Source organism: Grampus griseus (assembly GCF_964374135.1).
Source record: "Grampus griseus genome assembly, chromosome: 12".
Lineage (NCBI taxonomy): Eukaryota > Metazoa > Chordata > Mammalia > Artiodactyla > Delphinidae > Grampus > Grampus griseus.
In genome coordinates this window covers 29,695,477-29,707,488 of record NC_139006.1, presented here as the reverse complement: position 1 = coordinate 29,707,488, position 12,012 = coordinate 29,695,477, and the positions used below count along the sequence as shown (strand labels likewise).

The 12,012-nt window shown below is 39.7% G+C and overlaps 1 protein-coding gene across 3 annotated transcripts in view; it reads left to right on the top strand.

The window, feature by feature from the left end:
• Positions 1-9,352, top strand: part of TWSG1 (twisted gastrulation BMP signaling modulator 1) — a 34,600-nt gene extending 25,248 nt beyond the window's left edge. For all 3 annotated transcript variants that reach the window (XM_082668320.1, XM_082668322.1, XM_082668321.1), the window contains 2 exons: positions 4,680-4,946; positions 6,429-9,352. In XM_082668320.1, coding sequence (XP_082524446.1) covers positions 4,680-4,946; positions 6,429-6,610 — 449 coding nt within the window. In that variant the 3' untranslated portion in view covers positions 6,611-9,352. The remainder of the gene's footprint in view (positions 1-4,679; positions 4,947-6,428) is intronic.
• The last annotated feature ends 2,660 nt before the right edge of the window (positions 9,353-12,012 follow it).

Here is a 12,012-nt window from a genome sequence, read left to right as displayed (position 1 = left end):
TTCTATTATGAAAATTTTCACACATACACAGAAGTGAAGAGAATAGCATGATGATTCCTATATACCTGTCACCTACTTCAGCAGTTGTCAAGAATATGCCACCTTTGTTTCATCTATCCTTTTTCATTCCTTTCTCTTTCTTTGTGTGAAAGTGTTTAAAAAGCAAGTAACGTTGTGGTAACCTAAATGGGAGGAGAGTCCAAAAGGAAGGGGATATCCACATGTGTATGGCTGATTCATTTTGTTGTGCAATGGAGGCTAACACAACATTGTAAAGCAACCATACTCCAATAAAAATTAACTTAACAAAAAAAGCAAGTTAGGGGCTTCCCTGGTGGCGCAGTGGTTGGGAGTCCGCCTGCTGATGCAGGGGACGCGGGTTCGTGCCCCGGTCCGGGAAGATCCCACATGCCGCGGAGCTGCTGGGCCCGTGAGCCATGGCCACTGGGCCTGCGCGTCCGGAGCCTGTGCTCCGCAACGGGAGAGGCCGCAGCAGTGAGAGGCCCGCGTACCACAAAAAAAAAAAAAAAAAAAGCAAGTTAGAAACAGTAAATAATTTTTACTCCTGCATTTTTCAATATCAATCTCTAAAGTAAATACAGACACTTGCCTTTTTAATCATAATGCCTTATGACACCTAACAAAATTAACAATAATTTCTTTGTTTAATCTAAAATTCAGTTCATGATCACGTTTCTCCTGATTTCTCAAAAGTGTGTGTATAATTAATTTGTTCAAGTGGATCCAGACAAGGTCCTTGTGTTATATCTGGTTGCTGCGTCTGAGTCCTCCTTTAATCCAGACTGGCCCCCTCTCTTTTTTCTGATGCCATTTGACATACTGAAGAAATAGTATCAGTTTTCCTGTAGAATATCCCACATTCAGGATTTGACTGTTTGCTTCCTTGAGATACCATTTAACCGTATTTCCAGTAATTTGGAGCTAATTATGAAAGTTTGGTTAGATTCAGGTTTAATCATTTTTTGCCAAGAAGACCTCATAGATAATGGTTTTCAATATTTTATGGAGTTCAAAGAAAAGTTCATTTCATCTTGAAATTAGAAATATTTTCCTTTGGTTGTGTGACATTGGACAAGGAAATTCTATCACAGTATCTGTTCTGCAGTCAGCAGTGTTCATGGGGTCATGTGAAGATAGCTGCTGTTTGCTGGTTTTCAACGTTCAGAATCAGTGTTTAATAAGACAAGAAGATTTCATTATGCGTAGGCAACAGAATGTGTAATAGTTATAAAATTTGTTGATGTCACAGGAGAAGTTGGGTAGGGAACGTGGAAAGGGCAACAGTATCCTTATCTGCAAATGAGGGAATGAAGCAACGTGGAATAAAAGTGAGAAGTTTAAGTGTATTTAAGATTACAAAAGAAACAAATAATAGTATTAGAATAATATAATTATTAGAAATATGGGAGAGAGATGGGGTTAGTATAAATGAACTTAATCTTCATTTTTCATGTAAGAAGATTAATAGGCAATGTCTATGGTTGTTTTTACTGCTAGTTATACATTAATCATTTTTACTTAAATTCTTTTAGCAGTAACCACCAGAGAAACTTAGAACAGACTTTAAAAGTAGCTGTGTATGGGGAGTGCAGTTTCGGGTGGGAGGAGGGGAAAGGAATGCTCTTTTCATTGTAAGCTCCTCTGGACTCTGTTGTTGCTGTCTAACCAGCACACTAAAAGAAAGGAATAACTCTTTTTCCCCTTAGTCTTAATTTCTACCCTTAAAATGTGGTTTCATTGAGTAAATTCTAACTTGACATATCCTTAGTTTTCAAATGTATGATGAAACAGGTCAGATTTATAAAAGAATTAAGCACAGATTTTAAAACCCCTTCGTATTTAGTTGTTGTAGACCAAGAACACAATAGTCATGAATTCTGGCTCACTGAAAGAAGTCGCATCGGGATTCTGGGCGCTTAAAGGATTTGAGATGCTTGCCTTTTCAGTTGTTGCCATTTGTTTCCTGGTTTTTGGCCTCCCAGGCTGTCATGTGCAGAGCCAATTTCTTGAAAAATTTTAGTATAATTAATATGTAAAGTTCGGTAGTGAAACAATGCCACAAAGGAACAAACTTTCTCAAGAAAATGATAATGAAGAGAAGTGAGAGCTTCCAAAATAAACTTTATAGTCAACTAAACAAAAGCTCCCTAACAATGGTAAGCTTCAGGGCAGTGGTGAGATGCTTCCCAGAAAGGTTTAAATTATGGGTGGTTAGTAACTCCAACCAGAAAGTGATCCATTTTACATAGTGAAAATGGACAACTAAAGAATTTCCACAAAATTGAAAAGGTTACTTTTACTGAGCAGGATAACTTCCACGCTTCATTCGAAGAGCAGATTCCATGGTTCACCACCCTTGAAAGAATGCAGAACCTGAAGAGTGCTTTAGTGTGGAAATAGAAACAGAATCCGCTTGCCTAGGAGAACCTCTAGTGATGACCTCTGGACAAGAGCCTAATTAAAAAGAGAAGATAGATAAAAATTTTATAATGATACCATGGAAACATATTGCCTAGCAACTGTTTACTTCAGGCTTCCTGGTTTTAATGCAGTGTATTGAGATTTAAATGAAAAATGCTTTTGGCCTAAGTTTGTTAAATGCACAAAACTCCAAAAAAGTTTGTTGTTGTTTTTTTTTTTTATGTAATGGAATCCCAGGATATGAGCACTGAAGTTTTTTCAAAGCCTCAGTAGATGTTGAGTTTAGCTCTTCTAACAGTTGGACTCGTTTCTTCGCCCTTTCCTCTCTAATTACTGGTTTTTATTCATTATAGAGTCTGGCAGAAGAATATATTATGTATGTTTGCATAAAATAAGTATTCTAAGTATTGTTTGCTTTTCAGTGGCACTTAAAGATTATTTCTAGAATGTGATTATTAGAGCAGTGGACACAAAATCAGGCTGAATCATAATCTTGTCTCTAATCCTAGATTATATAACATTGGACAAATTATTTAACTTATCTGGACCTTTTTCCTCTTTTGTGAGTAAAGGAGTCCGATTTGACCATTGAATCTGTGATTCTGTCACACAATCTAAATCATAAAAGTTGAGGTATATTGAAAGATATTACAAATGGTATGCACAACCTGTTATCCTCAGCTCTTGCCTTGTTCCTTAAACTAACAAAATGTGGAACACACATGAGAGAGTTTTTCCTTTTCCCTAAATTTATAAAGTACAGGAATTTATAAATTTGGTATAACTTTTCAAACTCTTAATGTGAGGAAAAGGAAAAACTTCATATTAGACCTAGTAGTTGCTAAACAAAAATGAAACATAATTTAGCTTTTAAAAGTGAAATGTTCACAAAAGGAAATCCAGAGGGTTCTGTTTCAGTTATTATTGCTAGTAAACAACCTACCCCAAAACATAGTGGTTTAACACAGTAGTAATCATTTAGTTAGCTCACAGAACTGCATTTTGGGCGAGGTTCTTTGGGGTCGCTCCTTTCTGCTCCACGCAGTGTCAACCGGGACAGCTCGAAGGCTGGGGCTCATTAAACATTTCCACAGCTCTCTCCTTTATAGAAAAACTCCTTGGAAAAGTTTTCTATAGTGACTAATTCTCTTCTGCTATTTTCTCTTTTAAAAATAATTTTTTTTAATAATTCGTTTTGAAACAATTCAAATGTAGAGAAAATTTGCCAAAAGGGTAAAAAGACTCCCCAGTTATTAACATTTTATTGCATTTGCTCCGTTGCTTGGTACCTCTGGCTCTCGCCCTCTCCCTCCCCCCTGCCCAACACACACACACACTTGCACACTCATGGGCACACACTCCCATGAGACTCTTTTTTTGAAACTTTAGAATAAAAGCAAGCTTTACACACAATGTCCCATCACTGCTAAACAACCTTGATCTGGGCACATTGGTGTCTGCCAGATTTTTCCATATTAAAGTCACCATTAACCCCTTTGTAATTGATTAGTATTTTGTAGAGTTTTCCAAGAGTACATCAGTATGCTCCTCATCCAACCTCTACCCACCAGCCTTAGCATCCATTGACAACTCCCATCTGATCAAACACCTCTATGATGATTGCCAAATGGTGCTTTACTCTTTCCTTCATTTCGTCTACATTTATCCTTTGGCACTCTGCTAAAAGGAAGAGCTTTCCCTTCTCTTCCATTTTTTTATTCTTTTATTTATAATATAAGGACTCATCAATCCCTATTTTATTCATAGGGTGGTAATCCATTACTATCACTATTTATTTTAATGTTAAAATTGTCAGTTTGGCCAGTGGGAGCCCCTTCAGGTTGCCTCCTGTGTTGTTTTGACGTGTTCCATCATTCATTGATCACTTCCTTACTTTCTGGCACAGAAAGGTGTTCCAGGGTCATTTCGGACGTTCCCTAACCTAGCCCTGGAGTCAGTCTTTCCCCCAAGGAGCTCTGTTCCTCTTAGCCAAGGATAGGTATTTAGAAAACAAGATCTGGGCACTTGGTGTGCTCAGTGCTACTAGGGTGTCATCGCCTCTAGGCCCTCTCAGCAAAAAACCGAGGAAGGTATCTATGTACAGTGTTAGAAGGCACCTGATTTTAATATGTTGGAGCTTGGATTGCAAGGCAGTACCTAAGAATATCTCATGACAGTCAGTGAGAAAAAGAAATTTTATTCTCTTTGCCTTCCTCGCCACCCCCCCCCCCCCCCAGGTATGTGTAATCCTCGAAACTACAGTGACACGCCTCCAACTTCAAAGAGCACAGTGGAGGAGCTTCATGAACCCATCCCTTCTCTCTTCCGGGCACTCACAGAAGGAGACACTCAGTTGAACTGGAACATTGTTTCCTTCCCTGTTGCAGAAGAACTTTCACATCATGAGAATCTTGTTTCATTTTTAGAAACTGTGAACCAGCCACACCACCAAAATGTGTCTGTTCCCAGCAATAATGTTCATGCACCTTATTCCAGTGACAAAGGTAACTGCCAAAGTTGGCTTTTTCTCTCTTGCCCCCCTCACTTTCTCTGTGGTCTGTGAAGCCTATATTAACACTTTCTTTTAGAGTAGCTTTTTGGTTTTGAGTGTGTATGGTCTTAAGTAAGTTCTGGACTTTAATAACCCCAATCCCTGAGTAAACAAGGAGGAGTTGTTCTCACAACTCCTTCAGACTTCTGGTGATAGAAGTTCTGTTGGAAAATAGATAACCAGGTTCTAATTTTGATATTTATTTGCATTATGCTTTCATTGTCCTTTTCATGAGATAGCAACAAGGCTGCTTACCTTATGCAGAGTTGTTCATCGTCAGGTAACATCCAGAGTGTCCTAGGAGGTAAGGTTTCTATAATAGCATTAGTGCCACGAATGCTGCCAGGTAATCAGCTGAATTTGTTAATGAGCAAGTTGGTATTACATTCACCTCATTTCCAAGTGTAGCCTTACCCCAGGCAGTGCTCTGCAAATGAGTGCTGTTGGTCAGAAGGGACACTGAATGAGAGAGTGACGTGTACAACTTGGAGAAGCATGTTAAGGAACATTTATTAGTGAACACAGGTCATACCTTAACTTTGGAATGTAAAAGGCATGTAATTTTCATAATGTCTGTGATGTTTTCAAATTAAAGGCTCCACACAATTTCACTGTGGAAGAATAAGACAATTATGAATATTGCAGTTATTTCTTAAAATATGAGATGAGTTATATATAAACAGTATAATTTGTGCTTGTTTTTTTGGCTTTTTTTGTTGTGCCCTCCATTACAACCCTGTCTATAAAGTCGTATGAACTTTGGCCATCAATAGTAAAAGCAAAACAGCTTTTGTTGATAAAGAATAAGAATCCTTATTTCCTCTCAGGTTAAAGTACTTTATAAGACAAATTATAAATCTTGGGAAACATCAGAAATGTACCGAAATGTGTTTGCTACCACTTTCCCATTATTAAAATGTAAATAATCAACATGCTAGATATTAAATAATTCATAAATTTTTCTCAAAGGTTATTCAAATTCATGATCTAATAAGCAGGAAGCTAATTCCTAGAAACACCACCCAGGATAATTTCTAATAGCTAATGCTGAATTGTGCCACATTGCTAATCACATTGCATCATTTGAATTATTTTATTGTAAATTCTCAGTATAAATTTAGAACAGTGTTTTTCAAACTTGTTTTAGCTGGAGAATTCTCTCCTTATGGAAATCTTATCAGAAATGCCCAGATCCAAGTCTGACATCTGAGGAAGTGGTGAAGGAAGCCCTTTGTGTCCGAGCTGGAGGGGGAAACTCCCTTCTCAATGTGATTAACAGATGTGATCTTTTTTCCCCACACCTCACCTGTTGTCCTGGGCAGACTAGCAGCAAGAGAGCTAAGATAAATAACTGTTAATAATATTCAGCTAAGTGTTAAAGCCTTTCCTGCTTTTCCTATTTATTGTGCTAAAATCTTAATCTTTTATTTTTCAGAACACATGTGTACTGTGGTTTATTTTGATGACTGCATGTCCATACATCAGTGTAAAATATCCTGCGAGTCCATGGGGGCATCCAAATATCGCTGGTTCCATAACGCCTGCTGTGAGTGCATTGGTCCAGAGTGTATCGACTATGGTAGTAAAACTGTCAAATGTATGAACTGCATGTTTTAGAGAAGGAAATGGTATGCACGCCAAAGCAATTTAGTCAAGGGTATGAAAAGCTATTCAGTGATGTTACTGGTTGCACCCAAATGCCAGCAGGTTGGGAAGATGTGAAGAGTTTGGATTGAGTTACTTCTAAAGTATGACAAATCCGGGATTGTGTTAAATTATGTTTATAACTGCTCTTATTGATCTTACTGCCCGCTGGTAGCGATAAACCCTTTCTTCTAAACACATGTACAGCTTTGATCACGTGAGAAGCAAGTGCATAGAGAACACCTTGAGAGAGGAGAGGTTTCTAACACAAAGCCTGGTGTCATTTTCTTGTCACATTCCAGAAGCCTTTTGTGTCGAAGGTTTACAGCATGTTAACATAGGTTATGATTTCTTCATTGTACTACTCCTAGAACACTGAGTTTTTAGAGTTGTTTGCCATTTTTCACTGTGCCTGGTATTATTTACCTGTTCTATAAGTAGGGTAGATATCCAAATATATCACCCTGTGTTCTCACCAAAAAATCACCGTAAAAAGCTTAATTTCAGACCTCTTTATGTTGGTTTTAGAAGGTAAATGCTTACAGTATTTTACAATTTAAAACACTTCCATAGCCGAATCCACTCTACGCTACACATACCGACAAAGCTGTAGGGAAAGTTTCTCCTCCTCCTCCATCCCCGGCCCAAAGTACTGCTGTAGGTAGTGATGAAGCATCTTTACCAAGAATTGCAGGGCACACCTATGAGGCTCTGTGAAATACACTGCTAGGGTATATAAGAAGGGAGAGCTTTCCTCTGACTTAAGGTACCAGCTTAAATAGCTCCAGGAAAGGGAAACCACTGCCAACCGGACTCCAGGGAAATTTTATGGAAATGGCAGGGCTGTGGCTAGCTGGACAGTGGGGATGAGGCTGCTCAGGCTTCGCGCCACGTTCTCCAGTGGACGGGTGGTTGGAGGGGATAAAGCAGAGAGTTCCAGGAATGAACGGGGAGGGTTGAAAATACCCGGTATTCTAGTGGAAGCAAACTTAAAGCAAACTTACTTACATTCATTACGTTGTTATTTTGTAATCTTTCCTTTAGGTTTGTATATAGATCAGGTGTTCTTGTTAAACAAGGGTTATCACACAGTAGGAGGTTAAGACTGTGAACTGCCGCCCACCCCCGCAAAATTCCCTGTTCAAGATGACATTAACTCTAAACACACTTCAGAACATTTGGGCAGCTTTTTATATAATGTTTCAATGAAGATAAGTTTGAATAGTATGTGCCTTCATGGTAATAAAATCTCCATCTTCAAGCATGAACCTGAAACGTACATATTTATATTCAGAGACTCTTAGCTTTACAGAATTACTAATTTCTCAAATAGTATGTATTTGAACTCTAAGTAACTTTTAGGAATACCTATTTGTATATCTAAATACTGTAGTATATAAAAATGAATAATGCTCTTTGTATTCATTATCTGGACAATGGTTAGTTACAAGATCATATGTAATATTATGATTATCATAAAATGTAAAGACTTGACACCTTTTCTGCTCTTTCAGATAACTCTAATGAACACTCAAGGTACTTTAGCATTTTAAAAAGTTGAAATTTAGCTCATGGATATATTTTTTGGATGGGAAAACGTTGGGATGTCCTTTTCTTTTACCTAGAATGCCTTTTTTTATGAGTGCCTTGAAAACAAACATTAGCTCCCTTTCTTCATTAATACCTATAAAACTGAAGGTTTTCTTGAACTTACGAAATAATTTTAAGAAGTCTGCAGCCAGCTGCTTCATTTCAACTTTGCTGTTTTTCAGACTCATTTATACTTAGGAATAGAGGAATGCTTTTGTGTTTATTGACAACATACTTAATGTTTCCATAAATATGTCAACAGATTTTTTAAACTGCATTTATCTTCCTTTTTAGGTATTCATTATTAAATTTTAAAATGTAGTATCTCTTGTTGGGAGAATAATTTCTTGAACCATGTTATGTTTTAACTGATTTTTCTTTCCTCTATTTCTCCAAATAGAAATTATCCCTAAATATAATGGTAAGTTGTATATTCAAATTTTACTTAATTTTTTGTCTTATGAAGGGGTTAAAAGAAAGTGTTCGCCTAAACGATTCCATTTCCAGTTCTATAATGTACTTCAGGTTTTGAATAACAATATTTTTACAAATTAAAAGTATAACATTTGGGAAACTGATAGCCCCACTAAAATTTAGACCTTCTATTACCATTCCAAGCACAATTCACTTCTATACTGAAGCTCTGATTTAAAAAAAAAAAAAAATTAATCAAAAGTTAGGTTACCTTTCTTATAACTGGATCCAAAACATTAAATCTTAAGTCTGTAGGTATTATAAAAACCATATACAAAAGGTTCTTTCCTCTAGTAAGACATGTCCTTGCTTGTTGGTTTTCCTGTTTCCCCCATAACATCTAATTATTACTGAAACTGTACTCATAACAGTGGCACCAAATCAAATGATAATTCAAATGCAATGTCTTTGTTTACAGAGATGCTATAAAAGAGAGGCCTTCATTTAGAAATATGATTTCTAAAGTTTCAGAAAACAAAATTGATAAAATGTTAGAATATTTGAATAACTATTTATAAATCAGAATAACATCAAAACGGAGAAAAGGAACTAAGACTTCTGAAAAATGAGGTAAATATAAATAAGCCACATATTTAAAGTTTGTTTTTAATAAAATCTTCGTTGAAGATTTTTTAATCTATTCTGCATTCCCAAGACTTTATGTTTATTGTATTTTACATGATCTACAATATATAAAATTATGTATTTTTTTCTTTGGTTGTTCCTATAAACAAAAAAGTATTTTAATAAAAAATTAAAATGAGTGTGCCATGTTTTTGTTAACTTCGGCATAACAAACCAAAATAAGTTTGCCGTTTCTGTCTAGTGAGGTTATTGTTCAAGGGATCAGCCCAGGCATGCCTCCTCTCTGGACGTCCCTACAGAGTCTGCTGAAACAAATGATCTTTCACAGTTTGCTCTCTGTTTTTTCGTGGGCTTTATTCCAATATGGGGAAACCTTTGAAATGAAATACGTACCTTCTCCTTGCTTGCTCTGTGGGCCTTGTGATGCCAGCCAGCCTCACGAGAACTTCCTGGTGGTGGAAGGAGTCACTGAGAGAACAAGGTGGGAAGAGACTCCCGGCCGTTCCGCACTGACTCTCAAAGGGCAGTGTTACTGGAATTGAAAGCCCTCAGCTGTACACTCGTGAAATCAGTGTTATTTCACAGAATGTTTTGACATCCTAGTGGAGGGGGGATCTGGAGAGGGGAAAGTTCAAGAGGACAGGTTCCCCGCCTGAGTGACTTCAGGGATGATGGACCTGAGGGGTAGATTAGTTTCAAGAACGATAGTTCACTTGAGTTGGAAAGATGTTCTTTCCGAATGGTGGGCAGTCGTGTGGAGCCGAGGGGAGAGAGGGTCAGAGTTGGGGGTGGAGGGTGTCTCTGAGCTTGAGGAGTGAGCAGGGGCCAGACCATGGGCAGGCTGGTGCCCATGTCCGTCAGCTCCGCCCCCGGCGTTTTAGTCCATGGAGCCGGTGGGCACGCCTGCAGCCTGTGGTTTAGGAGTTACGGCTTTGAGCCCTTAGAGATTTTTCCTAACCAACAGAAAATAAATTCATTTTACATCTTTTTATTTTGAAGTCTGTGCTGGAAGGATGGAGGCAGCAACAGCTGCAAGGTCTGGCTTGTGAGATGAGAACCCTCAGTGCAGAAGCAAAGACAGAAGAGACCTCTGCCCTCCCCCGGGCGTGCTGTGACTCGCAGAAGGAAGCTGGGAAAAATGCAGAAATGCCCTCATTTGACTGAAGGTAGCACAAAAGTTAGACACAGTCACCACTGCAGTATCTTTACAGCAGAAAGGATTATATTTCCTGCCCTCTCCGCTTACTGCTTCACACTGAAGTCGGGGTGGTCCTGTCCCAGGCGGATAGCAAGGCCTCTGTGCTCCTTTGCCCCAGAGGGTTGAGTTGCCCAGTAGGAGGTAGGCACACAGACAACCTGCTTTTGTTTTCCAGAAGCCTTACCTGCTCCCAGGGATTCTGCTGGGGGAAGGGGAGAGAGTGAGCGCCTTGGCAGCCTGAGAGTGAAGAGAGGGCCTCGGAAGAGGCCTGGACCTCCCTGGCCGCGGGGCTGTGCCAGCCTCCACTCTCCCTGGACGAGGCTGGAGCCCTGGGTGGGCCCGCAGCTCACACAGGGGGCCGGGCTCCTGAGCCTGCAGGTGCCTCTTTCTCGAGGTTTCAGCTTAGGGATGTGAGCAGCCCAGCCCTGGTTGTCCAGGGCACCCACACTGGCCCCTAGGGCTCTGTGAGATGCAGGACAGGTGACCGCCTCTCAGGCAAACGTTGGATGCTCTGGGGCTCAGAGTCAGACTTTGATTTAAAGAAGTGAGGAGATGTGACACGTGGTGCCCCGGGTTTATGGCCTCTCAGCCTCAGCCCTGGCAGCCTCGCTGCTCACACTACCTTCTCTCCTTCCTCCAACCGCCCACCCCCACCGCTGGCCCTGCCCCCTCAGCAGCACAACAGGTTCACTCCACCCTTGGGTTTTGCAGGAGCTGTTTCCTCTGCTGCACCAGCTCTTTGTGCAGATTTCGGTTCCTTGTTCTGACTCAGGTCTCAGCTCAGATACCATCTCCACCACCATTTCTAAAGCAGCAGCCCCTGCCTGTGACCCCCATCCTGTTCCAGTTTTTTAATAGGCGGTGACCCCCCAAAATGTCTACCAGCCTCTTGTTAATCATCTCTTCTCCTCAACTAGCGTTGGAAGCCCATGAGGGAGGGGACTTATTTCTCTGTTCATTGCCGCCCTAAACACAGTCCCCTGCACCCTGGAGGGCAGCACAGACTGTGTTATGCATGAATGAACTCAGCAGATCCTATCAGATTTCTGCTTGAAACGGTGGCTCCCCGTTGGACTCAGATAAAGGCCCAGCTCCTCAGCAGGCTCTCAGGCCCGCAGTCTGGTCCTGCTCACCCCACCAGGCCCGCCTAAGGCCTCCTCATCTCACCCTGAAACAACAGAAAATCTGCACGCTAAAACATTTAAGTACCTGCAATTTTTCATTCGAGGTCAGGCAGTTAATATTCTGTACTTGCCTGACATGGGAAAAGTTCTTACTAATGTAATTTAGTAAATCAGTCAAGAAATAGTCCTTTAGCCAAAGTATGAAAAGAACTTTTCTGAAAGCCGATTTGACTCTCAAGCACTTGATATATTTTCTGAGGATAAAAAGATGTGCTTTGAGTTTTAATAAAGGGCATTATAAACATTCATCAACAAGGACTTATTCCTCAATTGCTGTATGTTGTACTGTCTGTTATTTTAAGCTTATTCATAATTCACAAAAGGGTAATGCAGTAATAATTTGT